We start from the raw sequence: 23,056 nt of genomic DNA, 5'->3' as shown, positions 1-23,056 counted from the left end.
TAGTTAGTAGTTTGAGTGCATCAATTCAACAACTCCACCCCTTGTCAAAAATGCATCTCCCTCTTCTTCTTGTTCTTACTGAAAGCTTAGCTGTTCTCTTGTCACAGATGCATCAGGACCCGGCTTTTTTACAGATTTGTGAGGAATCTTGGTTTCCTCCAACATTGTAGCAGAACACGAAACCTTGCCGGCCAAGGCTTGGAATATGCCTAAACCCAGCATGAGATAAGGTCACCGCCAAGGTACCACCGTCCCCTCTCCTATCTATCTAGGTTCACAACCTAAAAGGTCTCTACTCCTCTAGCGGCAAAGAGAACAGAACATGCTATACACACACATATATATAGATAAATAAGATACATAAAAGGGGCCATGCAAATGCAAGCAAAGCATGATACTACCGTTTGACAAATCTCTGCATGAGTACAAACCAGCCAGCGAGCATTATCAGCCTAACTAGGCTTAATCATCATGCCGTTTTGACGAGGTGTTTCTTCAGTACGTATAATAACCTAGCTAGCGACTGAGGCTGAGCATGCATGTATGGATAGATGCATGCAGACATGGGGATCGGAACGGAGAGGAGGGCAGTTGGCACGGCGACGGCCGTGTGATCGATCAAGTGCCCAATCACTGGCTTGTCCTTGTCCTCTTCTTCCCTGCGCTGCTTTACTTGCTGAATGCTGATGCAGGCAGGTACAGAGCTTAGCTGGCATGTCTAGCTGCCATGTAGCCCATCTCACCACAGGCAGCTGATGCTGCAGGCAGGATCGCATGCAAGAAGCCAAGAACAGGAGGAGAAGAAAGCTCCTCGTCGGTCGGTCGCTGCTGCATGATGGTCTCTCCGGCAGCAGGTGGCCCGGATCATGGACTTTTGAATTGGGCGTGACAGGATTGCCAAGCAGCTGCATGGGTGTACTAGCTGCTGGCTGGCTGGGTAGGGTAATTAGGTAATTGACCACGCACGGGGTTGAGTTAAACAGGAGTGCTATTAAATTAATTGGTGGGGTTGATTGGGAAGGGGTAGTGTATGATGGTCATGATGAGTGGCACGAGATGATCTTTGTAGGGCAACGTGTCTGATTAAGGGCTGGGGGATCCTCTGCGGCTGATCTCGATTGCTTTATGATGGATCCCAATGTGCGTTTCATGATGCTAGCTAGTAGTTCATATAAGGTTGAGATAAATTAACCAACACACACAGGCTAGCTACTGGTGGAAAAGTGGAAAAGAGAGCAAGAACACGTCACAGCTCCATGTCTGTGTATTTTCTTGACCCAAACAAAATAATTAGACCCTGTTTGTTTGCCCATGAGATTATATAATCCAGCTTAAAATCTGAAAGATAATCTAACAGGAAAACACACACTCCACCTTATCCTTCAAATTATATAATCTACACCTCTAGATTATAATAATCCATAAACGGCTGAAAGCATGCTTATTTCAGATTATATAATCCATCACCTATAAGCTAGATTATATAATCTTGCATGTGAACAAACAGGGCCTTAGTCACATTGCTCAAGATTAATTTTCAATGGTAATCGACCAAAGGCAGGCAATCAATTGGTGCACAGAGAATCCCTGGTCACATGCCATGAGGTCGGAAAGGCGCGTGTCTGCTTGCAAATCCTAACTAATTTCTGCAGGGGCGTACACTAATCATAAAGGAAGAAATGTATCGCAGCAGCATGCAGAAGGTCAGACATCACTCTCGGCAGATAAAGAGCAAAGCGAAAAAAAAATCTGATCTGAGGAAACAAATTAAAGGGATCGATGGACGCAAAAGAGAAAGCCAAAAGAAATGCGAATTAACTAAAAGCCGCAGCTCCCTGCATGCTGCTCCGTCAGCAGCATCGTTCCAGCTTGCCACCGCACATGACCTACTACCAGTCTCCCAGGGAGCTCGGCTGATGATGATAAGCTCAAGTCCATATTGGCACACACGTTGCGTGTACTTATAGTAAGTGTAATAGTGTGTATGCTAATCAATGTACTAGCTACCTGGTACTCCTTAGTACGAACTGAAGTATCAAACCATGTAGTGAGCTCTTAAGAATCATGAAGTAAGGTGTCGTCTAACAGATATTTTTAGGGAAATGGAAGTAGGGAAGCCATGGGCCGTATCTGTTTCAGCTTCTGACCGATTTTGAAACTCGATTTTCAAAAATTCAAAAGTCAGATGATTCCAGTAATCGAGAATCGAGAATCCAGCTGAGTATGAATTCTCGATTCTGGATTTTAGAAGTCATCTGATTTTTAAAATTTTAAAAATCGAGACTTCAAAATCGGTCATAAGTTGAAATAACAAGAGTATAGAAGCATGCAGTATGCACGAGGTGGTGAAAGCTTGGGAGGTTGGCCTGGCGTGAGAAAGCGTGTCACTGTCACACCCACACATCGTACCACTACCAAGGTCAGTTCTTGATTCGTGGCGCGAATTACCTGACGACGCAATTTTACTTTCCCCGCCGGACCTTCCTTTTGTAATTACCGAGATCATATTCATTTCGTGAGGACATGATTTTTACTCTGTCCGTTAATCAAACCTACTAGTACAGTTGCTAGCAACGGACCCAACGGAGCGAGCAGAGGAAATTTCGTGAGCAGTTGCTAGCAGAGGAAATTTAAAGTATTAAATATAAATTAATTATAAAATTAATTGTATAAACGAAGATGTCCGATGCGATGGATCCACGGGGGCCCCTAAACGGGGCGGGCGACGGGCCGGCCGGCCGGGGTCGAATTCAATGCTCGGCGCGCTGCTCGCCACCGGCGCGGCGCGGTCGGGGCCAGCGGCGCAGTCAGTGTGTCACGGAGAACGCGTGACCCCGTGCTGCCGTGCCAGTGCCAGTGTGCTGGTGCTACTGCCACCGCGCGCGGCGGGGTCCTCGCGTCGTCGGCTCCTTTGTCGTCGCCGGGAGCTCGCAGCCGCTGCGCGCGTGGAGAGGTGGAGCAGGCGGGGCCGGGCAGCAGCAGGAGTCGCTGTCCGGACGCGTCGGGGGACGGGAAGGACAAGCAGAGAGAGAGAGAGAGAGAGAGAGAGAGAGAGAGAGAGAGGTGAAGGTGAGTGGGGTGCCTGTGCGCTCTCCCTCAATTCTCTTTGGTCTGCGCGCTGCGTTGCATGGGGCGACGTGCGGCTCCTCCATGGAATGCAGGAATGGAATGGATGGTCCATCCATCCTTCTTCCTGGGACCCCACCCCACTTGAGCGTACGGCCAGGATAGTAATGAGTTGCATGGGTTGGATTAGCCGCTAACTAGATGGCCGAGCACCAGAGGATCACGTGCTCCTTCGCTGCTCTCGTCTTCGTCTCCGAGGTGGATCGGAATCGCCTCCATGGTCGGACGGACCGGGTGGCCATTGCGAGTAAGTACCAGATGATGATGGACAGGACAGCTGACGGACGAGGTGATTCAGATTCATAGTTGGCGCAATCATGCGTGCTTGCTGGCTCATCTCTTAATTTGCCCGTGCCTTCGTTCTCAGGCGCTGCTGGCTCATCTTTCATCACTCCTCCAGACGCCCCTGCTGGTCGTGGTCACGGCCGCAGCTAAGCTAAGCTAGCAGAGACCGATCGATCCACACGCCACAGCAGCAAAGTGTCGATCTGAGCCGTCCGTTCCCGCCGCGATACACTGCAATCAGGGCGGGGGGTGGGGGGGGTGGGGGGGTGGGGGGGACAAACATGCTGTAGTTGGACACTAGACACCCCCCGTACAGCAGCAGCAGCAAATGGAAGAAAAGAGGCCCAAGCTAGTACTGCCCTACTAGCCTTCCGATCGATCTGGACGCTACAGCGCTGCTCCTGCATGATCGCCCAATAGTTGCCTGCTAGGCACCCCTCATCTATAATTCCGCCCAATGTACAGTACCGCACCATCATCACAAGGGCAAAAAAAAAAAAAAACCCTGCCCGGTCCACTAGTGACTAGTAGAACTGGCCGCTGCTACCGCCTGTCGTCGCCGCCGCCCGTGAACTCTCCGCGCCGTGGGTTAATCGATGATCGAGCGTCGCCGTCACGGTCACGGGAGAGCAGGCCAGGAAACAAACGACGCAGCGATGCGCGGATGGACGATCCATTCCAGACCCAAGGGGAAAACAAGCAGCCACGTTATCCTAGCTCAGGGCTGGGCTGGGCTGGGCTGGGGCCCATGCATCGCGCGATTATTACCCTTTATTTTTCCCCCCTGACAGCCGGGGAGCTACTACGCCACCGGTTACGAGAAAAGCCACCACCGTTCCCTTCAGACAGACCACTGTCCTAACTAATGATGGTCAAGCAAAGCTGAGAGTGATACTAATATAGGATTAAGATTGTATAAACCCCTTCGCTCCCGTCTTTCTAGATGGATCCTGGCTGCTTTCGATCACAATAATCACGACCCCCCTCCGTTTCAGACGAGATGCGCATGATGGATTACCCTTGATTCGACCCCCCATCCCGAGCACAGACTTGATAACAGTGTGTGTCATGGGTCAAAATGTATGTTAGTTTTTACCTCGGTGAAAAAAGAAGAGACTGCTACTAGCTTGGATTACGATGCTCATCGCCATCGGTAAATACGGAGCAAAAGTTGCATGATACGGCTCGCGATCTGCCGGCAACCCGTGGTCGATGCCAACCTGCCAAAGATCGATCGCCTGCAGTGGCAGGGCGCCCGCACTGACTGAGGTAGCGAGGTAGAGGTGCGCGAGAGGGTTGACGAAGCCCGAGAAAGTGAGAGCACTGTACTTGGAAGCCTTCTCTCCCCCCGATGCTGAAAAAAGGAAGGGACGAGGGAGCACGAGCACGAGGGAGGAGAGCTGGGGAGGAGATCGAGGAATGAACAGAGAGGGAAGCTGCACTGCACTCCGTTGCATTCCATTCCCATCTGGCCGGGTTCGGAGTGAGAGAGATAAAGAAAGGGTTGTCCGAGCTGGAAGTGGCACGCATGCATGGATGCATGCCAGTCGGGAATCGCTAGGCCCGGCCATGGCCCATGGCGTCGCCCTAGAGATTCGCCGCGGAAGAGACAAAAACGCGGCTGTCCATGCGTGCCCAAGCGCATGGAGCAAAGGAGAGGGCTGGACCAGGCCAATGCAAGTTTTGCAAAGAAAGACGCCGCGTGCTGGTGCACTGCTGTGGGTGCGGCCTGGGCGTGCGTGGGAGACGGTGCAGCGAGCGAGCCAGGCACCAGCGAGCGAGTCGCTGTGTTTGTTGTGGCTTCGGGGGACGTGCGCGCTCTGCAACGCAACCCCCCTGCCGGTACCGGGCTGCTTCCCCTTGCCCCTTTGCTAGCTAGCTGCTACCGTAGCCGACGCCGGCCGGACGACGGACACAGCCTTGTGCCGGTGCCTCATCCGCCAGGCCGGATGCCCGATGAGAGCCAGGTCGCTGGGCCGGAGCCCGGAGCTCGATCGCGAGCAATCGAGAGAATGAAATCCCGCCGGCGAGGACGCGGCCACGATCCGGCTAAATCCGGCGGCTGTTCCGAGCTGCTCTCGCGAGATAAAGCGAGCTCGCATGTTCTCGCACACGCGCGGCACTACCGGACCTAGCTAACTGGATCGTCCCCAGTATATAGATATTCTCTCTATCTTTGTTGTATTGTTTGTGTATCTTCTTCCTCCCCTGGCCTGAGTACCCTGACTGTGCTGAGTGACTGCCTTGGGCTCTCAGCTCGTTTGGAAGGTAGCACGCGCGCGTTGCCGAGCGGGGTCGTACCTAGATTCCACGGCGGTCTCGTCCCAGTCCACGGATGGATCTCTCGTAATCGGAGCACATCCAGAGCGAATGGGGCGCTAGACTAGACTACAACTAGCAGTACTGCTCTGCATTTGCCTCGTAATCAGCTACAGTAGCATGGATCCGTGCCCCAAGACTCCCGGCAAACAAAAGGCACAAAAGTGCTTCAGCTCGAACTCTACTCCGTGCTGGCTTTTCTTTTGGAAAAAGAAAAAAAAAACTCCGTATTGGCTTGGCTTATTCAGGTAATTAATGAGGCAACCTTGGAACCATATGGACCGAAAGCTAGCATCATCAGTTGAACAGATGGACACAAAGCTCGCGCACTCGCACTCACACGCAGCTCCTTCTCTATGTACCAGTATGTGCATAGTACATCGGCGCACCGAGGTCAAATCGGGAAAGACTCAAAGCTGCGTGCACACACACTCGGCTGCGTCCACTGCATGCATGGCCGACCCGGCCGTATGGGCCGTGGGCATCTGTCCATCCATCCACCAGCTGCCACGCCTCTCCCTCCCGTCTCTCTCGCTCGCCCCGGGCCCTGCCCCCTGGACTAGCCACGTCTTCCCACTTGGATCGATTCGCTACTGAGCTAGTACATGTACAGCGGCTACACGTGGTAGTGGTACGGTCTATATCCGACGTGTCATCTACCTGCCAGGCGGGCCCGGTTTCACTTAAGGGCCATCTGCTAATAAGCTAGCCCTGGCTAGCTAATCACGTTGCGCATGCATGGACGGTGTGTTCCGGCTGCATCTTCAGAAGCTGCCGTCCCCTTTGATCTGATTTGCTCTCGGTCGGTCTTCAGATCAAGATGCAGGTCGTCGTTCAGGTCACTACGTGCCCAGCGTCGCCTGCCTGCGGCCTGGAGGCAGCGATCTTTTTCGTCGAGGAAGGCTGCTAGGTAGCTTTTCCTCACCCGACGACCGAGATGCATGATGCTACTGGCTCAAGGGCAGCCTGTTTACCCTCACCTTCAAGCAGGTTTCGAGTAGGTCGGTACTTGTACATGCGTATTGCTTGCTTTTGGTCCTTCTTTGCTTGTTGAGTGTTTTTTTTAATGCTTTTGGTCTACAGCATATATATACTCATCATCGAACAATCCTTAGAACGAAAGTGGAAGCTCGTTACTTGCTTTGCTTGCACTAATAAGGCCCATCTATGCTGTTATGTATCTTGGGTGGGCTCTCAAGCAGGCACGTTTCCGAGGGCTCTTTCGAATTCGGTGGTGGGCTTAGTTTCACCCGATTGCCTGGATGGCCGGCCCTACTACGTACCAGAGGCTCGTCGTATGGGCTGGCTGCATACTTTCAAAGCCTTCCTAAACGGGCCGTTGAAGTTATCAAAAGAGATGAAGGTGAAAACTCGTCGTCAATGCAAGACCAGCCCGAGCCCACGATGGGCTTACTCGGCACGGCCGGGCCGGCTTGGCTCGACATGGCCGTGATACGATTACGATCAATTCGAATACTCGGCAAATTCGAAAGAAAAGGAAAAGGAAAGCAATCCGCGTGCAAGCTTGACGAACACCTAAAATTAAAGCCCGTGAATGAAACTTGAAAGGATCGATCGCAGTTCATCACAGGCGCAGGAAGGAATTCCAAATCGAAGTTCAAACCAAACTGGCGGATGCACGCATCGATTTTTCAGCCAAATATTAATAATTTAAATCGCAAGGGAACAGGAGGAGCATGCATCACGTACCTGCAGGCAGTATCTCGGACTTCATGCCGATCGCCCCCCGTCGCCCTGACGACGAATCCGCCGCCGGGATCGGGTATCCACCGGCCGCCGGTCGAGAAGAAGAAGACCACAGCTCGATGGATCAACCGACGGGCCGAGAGACCAAGACAGCTCGTTCGATCTGCACGACGGTCCGCCGGCGAGGTACAGATGATTAGCCGATGATGAACTGACCGACGACGATGATCATCGGTGCCTGGGGGCTGGTATGTCGTACGTACCCGGCCAGACTAGTCGGTTGAAGTGCTCATCAACCTTCACGGAGGCGATCGAGCTACGGACGACGAGCTCGTAGCAGCAGCTGTATCGATCATTTGATGGTGGCTAGGCGCTGCCGGTGAGGAGCGGCGCAAGCAGGAGTTCGGGGGAGCCGCGCCGCACCACAACCTTGTGAGCTACTTCTACTAGCGTCCGGCGCTCGCTGGCATAGCAATATACTAGCATCGTCGCCACACTACTAGTGCTAGCCTACTGCCGCTGCTAGTTGCCGCGTGCCGCAGCGCGCTTCGCGTGAGCCCCGCGCGGTCCTCTCCGCCTGCCGCAGCGCATGCAGAGCAGCAGAGTTTTGTGTGCTCCGGCAAGCCACACGGGAACCGCGTTCTCTCGCGGCGCGTTTCGGGCATCCGCGTTTACCTAAGCTATCTACCATGCCCTACCCTGCCGCTGTACATGCCATGCATGGCGGCAGTGACCTCGCTCGCTCTTACCTCCCCGGGTCTTCTGCTGAATTTTGGCTGCCAGGCTGGGCTGCTAAAGACTGATGACCAGTGAGGCAGCGGCCGTCCACAGTTACCGATCCGGATGGAACAGCTCGTGGCGCCGTTATTCAGGCGGTTACAGCTTGGATCAAGCAAGCCTATGGAAAACAGCCGGCCCCTGGATCCGGCGGCTGCCTGCTTCTGTTACTGTTTGCATACAATGGAGACCGCGTGAAAAACCCGCGTTCCCTGTTCACTGTTTTCACCTCTGGACTCTGGTCTAGTTCAGAGAGAGGCAATCTTCCAGTTCCTGCTCAGGCGCATCGTGCATCATGCGCCGTCTTGGTTTCGTCGAGCGAGAGGAGGAAGGCAGTTAGGCCGACGGGAGGCCCAAATACATCCGTCGATCAAGCAGCAATGTCTGGTCTGGGTGGGACGGACCCACCAGGCCAAACGGGCCGCACAGAGAAGTTTCCTACACGCCACAGGCCCAGCAGCACTCTGGACCTTTAGCAGTGGGCCAGCCCAGCTACCGGCCGAAACAGAAATTCGTTGCGGTGGGCCCGGTGACGTGGCTCAGTGGCGTGCGTGGCAACCGGTTGGAGGGGGCGCCTCCTCTCCTCCTACTCCTCGCCCTGCCCCCATTTCCTTTCCTTCCTCCTCCCATTACTTTCCTTGTGCGCTTTAAAATCGTTCAGCCAGGCGAGGCCGGAATTAAAAACCGGCAATAAATCGCGGAATTCCCAACGCTCTCTCTCTCTCTCGCCGCAACGGCGGACTCCCCAATCCAAACCCCCATCCCATCCCATCAGCCCGCGCCGGCACCGGGCATCGGCGGCGGCGGCAAATCCGCTCCGGTGCGTCGTCTTCTTCCCCGGACCCAATCCCGCCGCCGCCGCCCGCGGCGGCCCCAAATCGCATTTCGGATTTTCGGTTGCTGATATTTTTTTTGTACGCGTTCTTCGATCAGGGGATCATCGCGATCGGATCGGCGCGGGTTTCGGCTTCGCTTCAGCGGCGCGGGTTCGTGCCCGATCGGAGGGCGGCGGCGGCGGCGTCTCGGGGGATAATCTGCTGCGAGGCTTCCTCCTGGTACGGGGAGATTTTTTGTTGTTGCTGCAATAAATCCGTTGTTGCTTGCCTTGCTGCTCGCGTGCGTGGCGATTGGAGGTTTGGGATTTCGGCGATTTACATCCGCAGTGTGTGCGTTCGTCGCAGGATCGGAGCGGAATGGACGGGGAGGCGTTCCGGGTGGGTGCCCACCTGCGCTCTTTGCACCCCTCGGCCGCCATGGAGGATCCGATTCAGACCCAGAACCAGAACCAGTTCCTGTTTAATGCAAAGTCCACGCCCCTGCAGCTGCAGCTGTTCGGAAGCCCCGCGGGTAAGATGGATAACGCGTCTGCATACTCATCGCTGCGTGATTTTTCCTGAGTCCCATTTATTTACTAGCAGATTTGTTAGCGGAGGCTACGAACCATTTATTTACTAGCAGATTTGTTAGCGGAGGCTATGATGATTTGATTTGGGTCGTGGCTAGAACCAGAACAAATTTGTGGGTAACTAGTATTTGCCTGGATGGAGCCAATGTTTGTGCACTAGTTCTATGAGTTCCTTAAAAGTTTTTTACAAGAATGATTGGGCAGTATACTGGGGCAATCAACATTTGGAACCACTATTTTCCATCACATCCGCTTTCCATTCAGTTATGTCAGTACCATCAAGTAATATCTGTAATGCAAGTACGATTTCATCTCACATAAGTGTTGATCAGAGCTAGGAGTCATCATTTGTTATCGCAGCGCTATCTTGTTGTGGCGCTATATTGCTTTAGCATAGACCCGCACATTACCATCTATAGCTACAATGAAACTCGATAACTGAACAATGTCTTCTTGCCACATCACATAACTTCCATCCATTTTTTTCTCTGACTGAAGGAAAAATTCATTTACCTTTGTTTAATTGTCAATGCAGTCCCCGCGGTTGGTCCTTCTGGTTATATTAATTACACTGGAAACAGCCACCTTTCTGTTACGAACCAAGCAAGGAACACAAACATTGATACAGGGAATGAGAAGCAGCTGAAGCTTCAAATGTCCTTGAACAACTATCATCAACAGGATGCTGATCAATTGGCACGTGTTGGCAATCCAAGTGCTGTATCAACCGGTTTAAGGCTGTCCTATGAGGACGATGAGCACAATTCGTCTATCACATCTGGTAGTGGTAGCATGTCCTCGTTGCCTACTACGATGTCTCTTGTTGATGATCTTATGGCTGAAATTGACAATGAAAACAAAGAGATTAGCTATTACTTAAGACTTCAGGTAATATTCGATGCAATTTCATTCATATTCAAATCCTAGATGTGGCGTTTATGGGACAGTAAGGATAAAATGAATCAAGTAGTACTTGTTTAACAATTTTTTTCCTGGTCATTCCATCATGGAAACACTGGCCGTGCAGTTCCATGTTGGAATGGTTGAGTTATCCAGATATCCTGTTGTAGTTTCAGCTAAGGCTTGTAGGTACAGCATTCATAGATACATTGTTATATGCGCTGATTGCCTTTCTGTTAAGTTATATGCTCGTCTCTCTATGTTAAGGTCGAATGTGATATATCACTTGTTTATAACTGTTCAAAGTAACTTGGCCTTTGAACCATTAAGGTATCTGATGGTGTTTGGATAAACTGATCTCTGCTTGTAACACACTCTCACTTTGTGTCTCCTTTTCCCCACAGGCTGAGCAAATAGGCAAGCAGATGAAGGAGGTGAACCAGCGGCGGATGATATCTTTCCTGGCAAATCTCGAACGAGCAGTAGGAAAGAAGCTGAGGGAGAAGGAACTGGAGGCGGAGGCCATGAACAGGAAGAGCAAGGAACTGAACGAGCAGATAAGGCAAGTTGCCCTAGAAGTCCAGTCGTGGCAGTCAGCTGCTCTGTACAACCAGTCGGTCGCCAACAGCCTCAAGAGCAGGCTGATGGAAGTGGTGGCGCAAAACACCAACCTGACCAGGGAAGGCTCCGGCGACAGTGAGGAGGACAATGCAGTCTCCAGCCAGAATCCCAACCCCGGAGCACCTGGGGGCTTCTTCCAGTCCAGCCTCCTTGGAGGCCGGAGCACGACGGCAACCGTTGGGCTGGGGGCCTGCAGGTGGTGCGGCGGGAAGGAGGCGTCGGTGCTGGTGATGCCGTGCCGCCACCTCTGCCTGTGCGTAGACTGCGAGAGGGTCTCTGATGTGTGCCCAGTCTGCAGGTTCCCCAAGAGCGGCAGCGTTGAGATCAACATGTCCTGACAAGAATCCTATGTACGTCGAAGTGCACTGGACGAGCAATATACACAGTAACTAGATGGTAAGTGTGCTCCAACAGTGGTGTACATGTTAGCATTTTTTTTTTCTTGAGAAGTTCTGGAATCGGTCCAGGTGTAAGGTCACCTCACCTGCTTGGGTTTCAGAAGGTAAAAGGGTTCAGGTTTGCATCTTGCAATTCATGTGCATTCTACATTGCGTCCCCTTTTACTCTCTGGTTTTACTGATAAGCATGTGGGAGGTATATAAAAATGATTTTTGCAGATAGCATTTTTGGGTAGGCCTTGCTAGCAATAGTGTATATCTGAAATGGAAGCGGCTCTCATGTCATCAACAGAGGGGAAGCAATGAACAATGATGCCATGTTTCCGTGGGTGCATGCTCTAGGAATGAGGATGATGATGTCCTTGTTGTTTCCGAAAAAAAGAAAAGAAAAACCATGGTGGTGACAAGAATCGTGATAGGTAGGATTGCAGTTGCAGCAGGAAGGAATCGTGATATGGAGCATGAGCAAGCTCAGCACCACAAGGCACAAGCAATGCTATGTGGCCGCTGGCGGGGGCAGGCAGACCCAGCCAAGGCTCCCTGTGCGAACGGAAAGGTAGAGTGCATCTCAAGGTATTGCCTGGCCTGTACCGGCACCTGGACGGTGATGCGTAGGCTCGCCGTATCTGAACCATCCACGCCCTGCTGTTACCACACAGCGTCAGCACCTTTAACCGTGGCTTGTGTCACGTGTGTCTGGAGGCTCCATGGAACAGTAGTTTGCATTCAGCTCGAACAGGCGAAATTCTGTGGGAATCTAGTTCGATTCAATCCTTCGTGTTTAGAGAAGCCGAAAAGTTAATTGTCTGCCCATATATATTACTCCTTCGGTTCTAAATTATTAGTTGTTTTAGTTTTTTTTAGGTTTATAGGTTTTGCTATGCACCTGATATGATATAATATACGTAGATACGTAGCAAAAATTATAAATCTCGAAAAATCAAAACGACGAGACGACGAAGGGAGTAGTAAGGATGATGAGACTCAAATCTTTTTTGAACAATATCATCAGCTATCGTTTCCAAAACCTTGCGCGAGTACCATATTTCATCCTTTGCGGTTCTTGAATATGGGGCCAAACGAAGAGCCGTGGCGATCGATGGCGAGGATCCACCTGGAGCCGTGACAATGGAGTCCCATGGTGGATCCGCAATCATGAACAGAACATGTCGTCCGCTCGGTGCAGCCACCTGCTGCTTCGGAGCATCGGTAGTACTAGCAGAGGCTTTCACCTTTTCGGCTTGAGGGATCCCTGGAACAATACGCATGCCGTAGGCCATCACCAATGCGCCATTCTCCGATCCGAAACGGCCATTCGCACATGCTCGGTTCCAATGGAGGTCGCCAATTACTCGAGTAACATGCATACATATATACATAAAAATATAACAAATCCGTGAGGATGCCATCAGTTTACCACTCTGAAAGTCTGAACACTATGACAGTATGGCTCACGCATAGAAGCTGGCTGTTTCTCATTGCTGGAGCCTATCCAAGCCCTACCCACTACTAGCATTGCCTTGCAAGGAATTACATTTTTGCAAATACGTAGGAATGGACAACGCAAGATGATGAGAAAATGCCAAGGGAAAGGAGGGGGCCTTCTTCCTTTTGTTTTTTTCTTTTCTTTTCCAGAGGATGAGTAAAGCATAAACCACACCTCCCTCTGTCGCACGCACATTTTATCATTCACTTGCACTTCAAGTCCTCCCCCCCCATCCTCCTCCCGCTCGTGTCCTCTTTCTTCCTCCCACTCGATCGATCGCCTCTCCCGGCCGCGCACAGCTCATCAGCTCATCAGCTCGCCAGCTGCCTCCCCGGCTCTCTCTGCTATAAACCGCCACACGCTTGCGAGGCAAGAGATACGCGTGCGCATGCGCCATTAGACACCCCCTCCTGCGCGGCCAGCTGCGGGCAGAAGCTATAGGATCAACCACGGGGCGTGCAATGGGGGCAGGGAGGAGAGGCAGCGTGGGGGCGGCGGCGCTGCTCTTGGTGCTGGTGGCTTCGTCATTACTGGCCGTGGCGAGGGCGGCGGCGGTCGGCGGCGGCGTTGACGGTGGTGGTGGCGGCGGCGCAGGAGGTGAGGACGGGGAGAGGTTGCTGAGGCTGTGGACGGACGGAGGTGGAGAAGCTGGTGACCAGGAGGATGATGTCTTCATGTGGGATGAGGAGGAAGACGACGATGAGGCGGAGGAGGGCCACATCATGGTGTGGGGGAACGGGAAGACCGAGCGGCCGGCGACGTGCAGGAACGTGGTGAACGTCGACACCTTCGGCGCCGCGGGGGACGGCGACGCCGACGACACCGAGGTGAGCTCGCCGTCTCCGCTGCCGCACGCGCAGCTGCTAATCATCTCTCTCTGCATCAAACATATCTAAGCACCGTTTGCTACGAACCGTAGCGTCCGACGCAACTCCATCACGCTTGCGTAGTTGCGTGAGAGTGGTGAGGCCCGGTGACACTCCACAGTAACAAACTTTTCAGAAGCGTTTCCGGTAGATTTCACCTTTGCTTCCATCTTTTTTGACCCCAAAAGTTCAACGCGCGTACTGGCTATAGAATTTCATTTTAGGTGGCGGAAATCCTTTCTCATTGAGAATGCCACCAACTGGCATACAAGTTGGATCGGATTGGCTCAGAAAAAGACATTGGATCATCTAGCAATCCATGTATATTTGCTTACAAGTCTCATGAATTTTCGTGATGTGTGCATTCCAATCATGATGGGTACATAAGTATGCCTTGTACGATGCTAGCTAGTGCGTCCACGACATATGCCATCACCAATAACTGAAAGTTGCGGCCAAGGTTGAACAAACACGCAACCCTTTCTTCTTTTGCAAATAACAAGCCCAAATCTGTACCTTCTTAGCTTACTTAATCTGTCCGTGAATGATATTATGAGTCAAACAAAATTGCGACGCTAGATCAGCTGCTTTCAGGATCAGTAACATGTTAGCACCGACAGACTGACAGTGGCATGAAGAGCAGGAATTTCTGTCCGAATTGGTTTACACATGCGTTGATGTTTAGCTTACCTTTTGTCTGAATGATTTAAATCTCCTCTTGTAAACTGATCAGTCAAGGAAAAGAAAATCAGACGCGTGGTAGATGGGTTGCTCTAATTACTTGGAAACGTAGGATTATACTATGACATGTTACTGTCAGTGACAGTGGCATGAAGGATAGATAGCATCCAGACGTTACGATCTCAGGAGGCACACACTTTGTATGCGATGATGACCTTGCCAATCAAGAACCAGGGGGGGATCTGATGGCGACGCCTCCAGATGCTCCCCGCTGCGGCCTCGGCGGTTGCTTAGCTTCGTCACTCGCCGACCCCATCCTTCGCCCGCGTGGAGCGTGCAGATCTCGCCGGGAGATTCGGTGCGTCAAGAAACGGGATCTGATCTGCACCTGCTAGCTGCACGTCTGGTGTCTCCACTCGATCGTTGCATTTCTTCCTCGATTTTTGTTTTCTGAAAATTTTGTTTTTCTGAACAATTTCCGCACGTTGAACTTGCATCCACGAACGGGCTCCACTGAGCATCGTTGGTTACTTCATGCTAATGGTGATGGACTGTGGCAAGATTCATGGCGGCTGCGGCTTTGGTATTGTCAGGCGTTCCGCAATGCGTGGAAGGCGGCATGCTCGCTGGACAACGCGGTGTTCTTGGTGCCCGCCGGCCGCCGCTACAAGGTCGGCGCGATCACCTTCATGGGGCCGTGCAAGAACAAGATGATCATCCAGGTGATGAGGCGATGGACAATAATACGGAGTAATGCTTCACCTCAGGAACTGGAGAATCAGTAGCAGTGATTCGTTGGCGTGCAGATCCAGGGGACGATCGTGGCGCCGGAGGAGCCGTCGGAGTGGGACCCCCGGAGCCCGCGGCTGTGGCTGCTCTTCTCGGGGCTCGCCGGCGCCCGCATCCAGGGCGGCGGCGTCATCGACGGCTCCGGCTCCAAGTGGTGGGCCAACTCCTGCAAGATCAACAAGTCCAACGTACGTGCAGTGCCTCGCTGATCCGACCGTGGCAAATTGTTCAGAGCCTGCCAGATCAATCAATCTCCATTGCTGCTTCGATCATGTCACTGCCGTCTGACCGATCCCCCGCCGTTTCATTGTTCATCATCCTCTTGCAGCCGTGCAAGCCTGCTCCCACGGCCGTGACGATCGACTCGTCCCGGGGCGTGCGGGTGAAGGGCCTGCGCGTGCAGAACGCGCAGCAGATGCACCTGACGGTGTACCGGTCCCGGAACGTGCGCCTTGCCGGGGTCCGCATCGAGGCGCCGGAGGACAGCCCCAACACCGACGGCATCCACGTCGCCGAGTCCACCGCCGTCACCATCCAGAACTGCCGCATCGGCACCGGCGACGACTGCATCTCCATCGTCAACGCCAGCTTCAACATCCGGATGAAGAACATCGACTGCGGCCCGGGCCACGGCATCAGGTGAGCCGAGTCGACTCGATCGAGGTGTTCAATTTGTTCATGTTCGTTCATGGCTGTCTTAAGCTGCGATGACTTACTGATGCATGGCCATGGCGGCGGCGGCAGCATCGGGAGCCTGGGGAAGGACGGGACGTTCGCGGCGGTGGAGAACGTGGCGCTGGACACGGCGCGGATCAGCCGGGCGCAGAACGGCGTGCGGATCAAGACGTGGCAGGGCGGCGCCGGCTACGTCCGGAACGTGCGCTTCTCCAACGTGGCCGTCGACGACGTGGACCACCCCATCGTCATCGACCAGTTCTACTGCGATGCCCGGGGCCCCTGCCGGAACAGCACCTCCGGCGTGGCAGTCACCAACGTGTTGTACCGCAACATCAGCGGCACCTCCCGGCGCGCCGAGGCGATCAGGTTCGCCTGCAGCGACGCCGCGCCCTGCACCGACATCGTGCTCCGCGACATCAACCTGCGCCGCAGCGACGGCGACGGGGGCGGCGAGGTGCAGACCGTCTGCAACTGCGCCATCGGCTTCGACAACGGCCGCGTCAGCCCCGCCGCCGACTGCCTCCGCAGCAGCACCTGCGGCGGCGCTCCCGACCACCGCCCCGACGACGACGACGACGGCAAGGGCAAGCCCGTGGCCGGGACGATGCCGGCGCCCATCCTTCACACCGAGCTGTGACGAGCAGCTTGCTCGAACATGCTCGCCGGTCATGGCTCACCAGTGATCATCCTTCGCTGCTAATGCTTGCTGAGATCGACCAACCTACTAAGCAGGCCCTTTTGACACTGCAGTTTGTTAATTATACTACTAAATTAGTGGCAGTAACCATGCATGCCGTATTTTTTTTTTGTTTCACCGCGTGCTGCACAAAATTTAGAGCAAGCCGCACAGACTCGGATGGTTAATTTTACCGCGCCAGCAGATTCGCAGCCACGCCGGGCGGGACGGTAAACCAAACACCGACCAGGGGGGTGGACGGTATTTCGTTTACAGTCCACCCCTGGGTGTTTCTGGCCGTTGGATCCCTTTCCTCCGGCCAGGATTGGAGCCAGGCAGCCCAGGAGGGGAGCGGTTTGGCGGCCCGGCCCAGGTGACCCCGCTCGGCCCATAATAGGTTCTGGCCTGCCAGTCACTCCGGCCCTCTGGTTCGACACCGTGCCCGCAGCGGCGGGCCCCGACTGAACGGACGGCGACGATCTCCCCACCGACGTGGGCGCACGGCTCTCCGGGATCGGACGGCGACGAGCGGCCGTCGCCTGCCTCCAATAGTTTTTTTTTTCTGTGCAGTGGCACGTGCTCCGAAACGTTTCGGGGGGGCCTATCCCCGTGTGGCCGCCGCCGCCTCGGCGACGTGCGGCTTCTTCCTCCCTTCCCACCCCTCCCATTCCGCACCCCGTGACGTCACCAGCCACCAGCCCACCACCACTCCACCACCAGCCGCCTCTCTCTGACCTCAACAGACCGCGCGTCCCGAGGCGGAGGAGAGGGCAATGGCGGTGGTGGGCGTCCTCGCGCTGCAGGGCTCCTACAACGAGCACCTGGCCGGTACGGAATCCGATTTCCTCTGCTCGACGTGCTGCTTGTGTGGATGGTCGTGTCGTTGATTCCACTGGTCTCTCTGTGTGTGTGTGTGCAGCGCTGAGGAGGATCGGGGTGAGGGGTGTGGAGGTGCGCAAGCCGGAGCAGCTCCTAGGCCTCGACTCGCTCATCATCCCCGGCGGCGAGAGCACCACCATGGCCAAGCTCGCCAACTACCACAACCTGGTGGGTGGGACCGTCTGCTTCTGCTCGCCTCCTTGTCTCTTTCTTCCTCGTGGTTGATTCCCTCGTCGATAACATCGCTCGTGACTTGGTTGATTGGCGAAATCCAAGGATTGGTTCATGTTTGTGAGCTGGGTGTGTGCTGATGTGCTTCTTCCTTGGTTAGAAAGCTGATGACAGAGTTGGAAATGAATCATGGTTCTGCGGTGTTTGATGGATGATGGAGATTTTGGATAGAAAAGCACAATTTTAGAACATGATTGTTGAATGGGTGATGTTCTGGGTGCAATTTCTTTTAGTACGAGTTATATGCTGCACCTTTTTTAAAATTGATTCACACAATGCTGAGCAGTGAGCAAGTCGTTTTTGGTCTGGCTAGGTTAAATACTGTTATCTCACAATGGATGCAAGTTTTTCCCAATCTCTCAGGGAAATAGTGGTTCCTTGTATTGGTCAAAAGAAACAATTGGAAAAGAAAAAAAGAAGAAGAAAGAGAGACTAGTGCCATGAATTTTTCCTTTTTTCATTATTTTTCTGGTTTACTTTAAAATTTCCTAAATAGAAAGTGTGGGTATCCTTTTGCCCCCCTCCCCCCCCCCCCCCCCCTTCTGTGCGAGGAACAGGGGTTGTAGCGTTGTGGATCAATGCTGGTTGCCTCCCATTAAGGAATTTTTTTTCTGCTTTTGGCTTCTCTGTCAGCAGATAGTTTTCATGTGCTGGTGGCCACTTCATGTTCCCATGAGATAATTTCCCAATAAATAGTTTACCGGAGAATGCCACTTCCTTTATTGCATTTGCACTTCCTGAACTTGTTCATGCCTGAGATTGTATATTAAATACCTGCATATTTGCTTGTAGCTTGCAAAACTCACTTCCATCCGCGTTGCAGTTTCCTGCACTTCGAGAGTTTGTCAGTGGTGGAAAGCCTGTCTGGGGAACCTGTGCTGGGCTTATCTTTCTTGCAAACAAAGCAGTAGGTGTGTGGGTCACCAATTTGTAATCTCTGTTTTTTTAGAAACCAGATAATAGAATGTCATGACAATTTAATATTGTTACTTGCAGGGCAAAAAACAGGGGGCCAGGAACTTGTTGGAGGACTAGATTGTACTGTCCACCGTAACTTTTTTGGGAGTCAGGTAAATTTGGGGGCCATGTTGTCTGTTTGATGGACAGATTTATTGAGTTGTACATGCTGAAAGGTTTTTAAATAAATACAAATGTGAACACCATGTTTGATTGCAGACTGTTTCTCTTGCAGCTCCAAAGCTTTGAGACAGAGCTTTCTGTGCCAAAGCTTGCCGAGAAGGAAGGAGGGAATGGTACATGCCGTGGTGTATTTATACGGGCACCTGCTATATTGGAAGTAGGTTCAGATGTTGAAATACTGGCTGATTGCCCTGTTCCTGCCAACAGACCCAGCATTATAATATCATCTGGGGAGGGTGCTGAGGTTTGCATATTGCTTTCTTGACTATAATACTGCAATGGTCTGCAAATGTTGAGTTCTGGTGTCTTTCAAGTAGACTGGATTTTTAGGATGAGTGTTCATTATTTCTCCTCATGTTCATAGTTGCCTTTAGTCCTTGAATGAGCAGTGAATATGGCCATATCTTGGAAAACAGTTAGAAGATTGTGATCCAATCAGGTGTGGGGATACTTATATGTAGCTTGCTGATTCTACGTGCAGTCTCTACCTTCTTGTGTAGTCCTCCTAAGTTCTAGAGTTGGTTTTGAGACCTGAGATGATTATTCTCACTCATTGCAACCCAAATATTCAGAAAAACGGACTAATGAGTATTGTCATCACTTTTGTCTCTGTTTGTCAGTTTAGGTCTTTAGGAAATTACTGGCCTGTTAAGCATCCATTAAATAGACCTTCCGGTCACAGTGGTATTTTCTTGTTCATTTGCTTGTATGCCTGCATTGTCTTTCATCTGATCGTACCTTTTGGTTCTGGCTAATTCTTTTTTCCCCTCATTGTAACAAAGATGCTTGTGTTGGCAGTGTTGCAGTTCTTAATTCCGTATTCTGAATGAGGTTTGCTTATCCTCTCTCAACTGACCAGCAATACACTTGGCAGGAAGAAGTGTATTCGAAAGATCGGGTAATTGTTGCGGTGCGGCAAGGGAACATTCTAGCAACTGCCTTTCACCCAGAATTGACATCAGATTCCCGATGGTAAACACTTTCCTTCCATACCGTATCATCCATTTGGCCAGTGGTTTAGCGCTCTTAGATGCTGACTCTGAACCCTTGTGCTATGCTCCTTGTTGATAGGCATCGCTTCTTCTTGGACATGGATAAAGAATCCCAGGCAAAGGCCTTGGCCGCGCTATCATTATCTTCAATGGACGCAGAAGACCTGCCAAAGAAGAAGCCGCTTGATCTGCCCATTTTTGAGTAAAACTGAAAGAAATAAGGTCAAAGGATTGAAGACAGGAAGATGAAGATGTCAAAGGAACTGACCATATTTTTACCATTTAGCTGGCTAAAAGAGCATACAGCTGGGCATCTGTTATGCTCAGTGGAAATGTGTCATCACTGGTACCGACTGTAACAACCAAAATAATGACATTGTCTGTTGTACGCAACTCTTCAGATAAAGCAAATGCTGTTGTTGAAATTGTAACCTTGCTGTGCAAAGAAGCTGCTCAGTTGAATCTGTGATATTTGCCTCCGTTTTGTGCCACATTCATTGGCATCTCTTTTTTTTTTTTTTCCCTCACTTCACTAAGCTGCTGGCAAATTGAATGCAAATGTTTTTGCCAAAAGAAACTGATGCCAGAACAAATAAGTGGGGCGAAATGCTCGTGCAAGCAATTCAAACAGGTATTATTGAATCCTCTAAATGTACGAGAAGGATGTTATTACATTTTAAAAAATCGTTGAAGAGTGGAACGTCCCGTTCAAATTCGCGATAAAAGCCATAAAACCCTCTTGATTCGCCGCTGCTCAGTGCTTGCCGTTACTGTATACCACAACCACCCACGGAATGCAGGGACCGTTTTGTAAAACAAAAAGCGAGGTCTTAGGTGCAAAAGAGCCCGGCTTCCCCACCACCCCCCCCCCCCCAACCCAGTCCAGTAGTCCACTCCGGGCCCCAAATACAAAACGCTCGAGTCCGTAACCCTAAACCCCCAAAACCCTCCTCGCCTCCTCCGTCCATCCATCCAAATCCTCGGGGGCCGCGCGCGCGGAGAGAGACAAGATTCCCACGGCTATGGCGGCGGTGGCTAGGGTTTTCCGCGTGTCCCGAGTCCTCATGTCCCCGGCGCCGGGCGCGGCGGCGGCGGCGGGGGCGAAGAAGGCGGCGGCGCCACAGGTGACCAGGGCGGACGCGACGGCGGCGAAGGAGAAGCGCGGGATCATGAAGCCGGTGCCGGTCTCCGAGGAGCTGCGCAGGTTCGCCGGCGGCAAGCCCGAGATCGCCCGCGCCCAGGCCGTCAAGCTCATCTGGGACCATATCAAGACCAACGGCCTCCAGGTATGCTTTTCGCCTTTAACGGCGTTGTGATGGCTGCTAATCTGGTTGTCCTTGCTTCTAGTTTCGTGATGTACTGGATGTTGTGGCGTTGTATTGGCTGGATTGGGATTTTAGGGTGAAGAAATCCATTTTGGTGTGGTTTAGGGTTTGGTTGGGCAAACGATTCCATTGGCAAAGTTAGTGTTTCGGAGAGGGAAATCCATTGGACCTAATGGTGATGTCGTATTTGGTATAGGTAGGTATTTGGTAAAGGTTGTCATTTTTTTTACCCTTTTTGCTTTTGAATCCAAGTGTGTGTGAGAATGCCAAAAGTTTCAGGTCAACCTTTCTATTTCAGAAGCTTTGTTGATCTCAGATTCTCAGCGGTACCTAGTTCGGGTGGGCATAGTTGTAGGCCCAAGTGTTGCCTCCTTATGTCATCAATAAGTAAGTCTCCAGTTCGTGTTTGTAGTGATCTAGTCAGTCGTCTAATTCATGATCCTTTTGTAGAGTCATCCATTTTAACTTCATACTGTTATTATGTCGCCTACTTTACCAATGTTATTGGGGCTGTATTTTTACGTGTTTTGAACCTTTGACAAAGAACAGATCAGGGTGCATTGCTGTTCATTTTTTCTAGTTCAGTTTCGATTCTTTAGTTCATCTATTCATGAAAAGTTAGGCTACGAAGCACATTTTTTCTACAAATCTGTAGTGTCATTGTAAAATTAGCAGCTGGGCACCTGGGTGCAATACACGATAGTTTTGTTGAGCTGTGTTGCGAGGCCATAATGTTCTTATCGCTGTATTATTATGTACCAGGTCCCGTGCATTTTGTATGTTCTGATGGTAGCCTTATTTAGAGGATAGAGGCTGGGGTACCCTCCGGCTTCAAGGAAGCTTAATTAGGGGGCCAAGTTCTCTCAATGATACTCCTGGCAGGTGACGTCCCTCACTCCCAGCGAGAGCGCCACCCGGGAATCGAACCCAGCACCTCCCTTTCGAGAGGCTGGCTTCTAACCAATCGGGCTATCCTCCCTCCCCCTGATGGTAGCCTTATAATGTGCACCAGAGATATTTGTTTCACTGAATATTCTATTTAGCTGTGGTGACATGACCTGCTTTCCTGTATTGAAGCATGATGATTCTGCTCTGCACTTGTACTGCCTCAGAATGAGTCTATTTAGAGTATGCTCTATTAGTCTTTTTTGCTGCTATATTAATATTAGTCTTCAGAGTACTCTGTAGCTTGTTTACACTGGCTGCTTCATTATACTATAGATGTTTGCTTCTAACAGTCTGTGACTTGTCCTGCGAAATCACTTTTCCTGATTTGCAGAACCCGGCGAAAAGAACAGAGATCAACTGTGACGCCACACTCAAAAGCTTGTTTGGTGGGAGGGACAAGGTTGGGATGATGGAGATCGCGAAGCTACTGAACCCTCACTTCCCGAAGAACTAACAAAAGCATCAGATGGAGCCAGCGATAGTGCTTTCGTCTAAGACTTTATGGGATGGCCTCTTTTGTGATCCATGTTAAGTCCAGCTCCCACTAGGTAGTTAAGCCAAAGTTGTGTGATGGCGTCAAGACTTCAGACTTTGTGTTCAGCAGTTGGGTTTGGGGTGTGATGCATGTAAAAAGGATTCCCAGTGTTATCGCTGCTCTTGTGATCCTGCGGGGGCACCTGCGTGCACATTGATGTGGGAAATGTTAGTCTGCTAATGGCACCTCATAGTTGCATGTTTATGCCTGTCTTGTTGCACTGAAATGATCTGTCATCGAGCATTATGGTCACATGCGCACCATTCCATGGGAATTCGCTCTGTTTGCTGCT

The 23,056-nt window shown here is 51.7% G+C and overlaps 4 protein-coding genes and 1 long non-coding RNA gene across 8 annotated transcripts; all 5 read left to right on the top strand.

Moving 5' to 3' along the window:
• The first annotated feature begins 149 nt into the window (after nt 1-149).
• On the top strand, nt 150-849 carry LOC112881720. 2 transcript variants are annotated; one of them, XR_003226504.1, is made up of 3 exons: nt 150-242; nt 552-696; nt 769-849. It is a non-coding gene; the product is annotated as an uncharacterized LOC112881720 (long non-coding RNA). The 2 variants fall into 2 exon arrangements; XR_003226503.1 differs by having other exon boundaries at nt 765-804.
• Nucleotides 850-8,851: 8,002 nt separating this feature from the next.
• LOC112883496 (BOI-related E3 ubiquitin-protein ligase 1-like) lies at nt 8,852-11,695 on the top strand. Of its 2 annotated transcripts, XM_025948907.1 has the most exons (6): nt 8,852-9,034; nt 9,148-9,269; nt 9,396-9,561; nt 10,155-10,507; nt 10,924-11,367; nt 11,439-11,695. In XM_025948907.1, exons 3-6 carry the CDS (start codon nt 9,408-9,410, stop codon nt 11,460-11,462), a joined length of 975 nt encoding a protein of 324 aa, XP_025804692.1. In that variant the 5' UTR covers nt 8,852-9,034; nt 9,148-9,269; nt 9,396-9,407; the 3' UTR covers nt 11,463-11,695. The 2 variants fall into 2 exon arrangements, with proteins under 2 accessions (XP_025804692.1, XP_025804616.1); XM_025948831.1 differs by having other exon boundaries at nt 8,853-9,034; nt 10,924-11,695.
• Nucleotides 11,696-13,485: 1,790 nt separating this feature from the next.
• On the top strand, nt 13,486-16,828 carry LOC112883973 (probable polygalacturonase At1g80170). Its single transcript, XM_025949256.1, has 5 exons — nt 13,486-13,851; nt 15,165-15,293; nt 15,378-15,548; nt 15,689-15,999; nt 16,105-16,828. The coding sequence occupies exons 1-5, from the start codon at nt 13,486-13,488 to the stop codon at nt 16,673-16,675; spliced, it is 1,548 nt and encodes a 515-aa protein (XP_025805041.1). The 3' UTR covers nt 16,676-16,828.
• Nucleotides 16,829-17,306: 478 nt separating this feature from the next.
• Nucleotides 17,307-20,435, top strand: LOC112880616 (probable pyridoxal 5'-phosphate synthase subunit PDX2). The gene is made up of 7 exons (XM_025945361.1): nt 17,307-17,542; nt 17,634-17,761; nt 18,648-18,735; nt 18,821-18,894; nt 19,017-19,208; nt 19,839-19,936; nt 20,036-20,435. Exons 1-7 carry the CDS (start codon nt 17,488-17,490, stop codon nt 20,160-20,162), a joined length of 762 nt encoding a protein of 253 aa, XP_025801146.1. The 5' UTR covers nt 17,307-17,487; the 3' UTR covers nt 20,163-20,435.
• A 404-nt stretch (nt 20,436-20,839) lies between these two features.
• Nucleotides 20,840-23,038, top strand: LOC112887251 (protein TRI1-like). Of its 2 annotated transcripts, XR_003227549.1 has the most exons (3): nt 20,840-21,242; nt 22,044-22,163; nt 22,561-22,692. XR_003227549.1 is itself a non-coding variant. In XM_025953416.1 (2 exons), exons 1-2 carry the CDS (start codon nt 20,979-20,981, stop codon nt 22,681-22,683), a joined length of 387 nt encoding a protein of 128 aa, XP_025809201.1. In that variant the 5' UTR covers nt 20,848-20,978; the 3' UTR covers nt 22,684-23,038. The 2 variants fall into 2 exon arrangements, 1 of the variants encoding a protein (XP_025809201.1); XM_025953416.1 differs by lacking the exon at nt 22,044-22,163 and having other exon boundaries at nt 20,848-21,242; nt 22,561-23,038.
• The last annotated feature ends 18 nt before the right edge of the window (nt 23,039-23,056 follow it).

The sequence above is a fragment of the Panicum hallii genome, chromosome 1, assembly GCF_002211085.1.
Source record: "Panicum hallii strain FIL2 chromosome 1, PHallii_v3.1, whole genome shotgun sequence".
Lineage (NCBI taxonomy): Eukaryota > Viridiplantae > Streptophyta > Magnoliopsida > Poales > Poaceae > Panicum > Panicum hallii.
This window is presented reverse-complemented; position numbering and strand designations above follow the sequence as displayed.

What these genes read in the sequence shown, in the direction of transcription:
- LOC112880616 (XM_025945361.1), top strand. Translation starts at nt 17,488, where the DNA reads ATGGCGGTGGTGGGCGTCCTCGCGCTGCAGGGCTCCTACAACGAGCAC. An exon ending in TCGCCAACTACCACAACCTG is followed by an intron (nt 17,762 to 18,647) that starts GTGGGTGGGACC and finishes TCCGCGTTGCAG; the next exon opens with TTTCCTGCACTTCGAGAGTT. An exon ending in CATCTGGGGAGGGTGCTGAG is followed by an intron (nt 19,209 to 19,838) that starts GTTTGCATATTG and finishes TACACTTGGCAG; the next exon opens with GAAGAAGTGTATTCGAAAGA.
- LOC112883973 (XM_025949256.1), top strand. Translation starts at nt 13,486, where the DNA reads ATGGGGGCAGGGAGGAGAGGCAGCGTGGGGGCGGCGGCGCTGCTCTTG. An exon ending in AGAACAAGATGATCATCCAG is followed by an intron (nt 15,294 to 15,377) that starts GTGATGAGGCGA and finishes GTTGGCGTGCAG; the next exon opens with ATCCAGGGGACGATCGTGGC. An exon ending in GCAAGATCAACAAGTCCAAC is followed by an intron (nt 15,549 to 15,688) that starts GTACGTGCAGTG and finishes ATCCTCTTGCAG; the next exon opens with CCGTGCAAGCCTGCTCCCAC.
- LOC112883496 (XM_025948831.1), top strand. Translation starts at nt 9,408, where the DNA reads ATGGACGGGGAGGCGTTCCGGGTGGGTGCCCACCTGCGCTCTTTGCAC. An exon ending in GCTGTTCGGAAGCCCCGCGG is followed by an intron (nt 9,562 to 10,154) that starts GTAAGATGGATA and finishes TTGTCAATGCAG; the next exon opens with TCCCCGCGGTTGGTCCTTCT. An exon ending in GCTATTACTTAAGACTTCAG is followed by an intron (nt 10,508 to 10,923) that starts GTAATATTCGAT and finishes TTTTCCCCACAG; the next exon opens with GCTGAGCAAATAGGCAAGCA.
- LOC112887251 (XM_025953416.1), top strand. Translation starts at nt 20,979, where the DNA reads ATGGCGGCGGTGGCTAGGGTTTTCCGCGTGTCCCGAGTCCTCATGTCC. An exon ending in TCAAGACCAACGGCCTCCAG is followed by an intron (nt 21,243 to 22,560) that starts GTATGCTTTTCG and finishes CCTGATTTGCAG; the next exon opens with AACCCGGCGAAAAGAACAGA.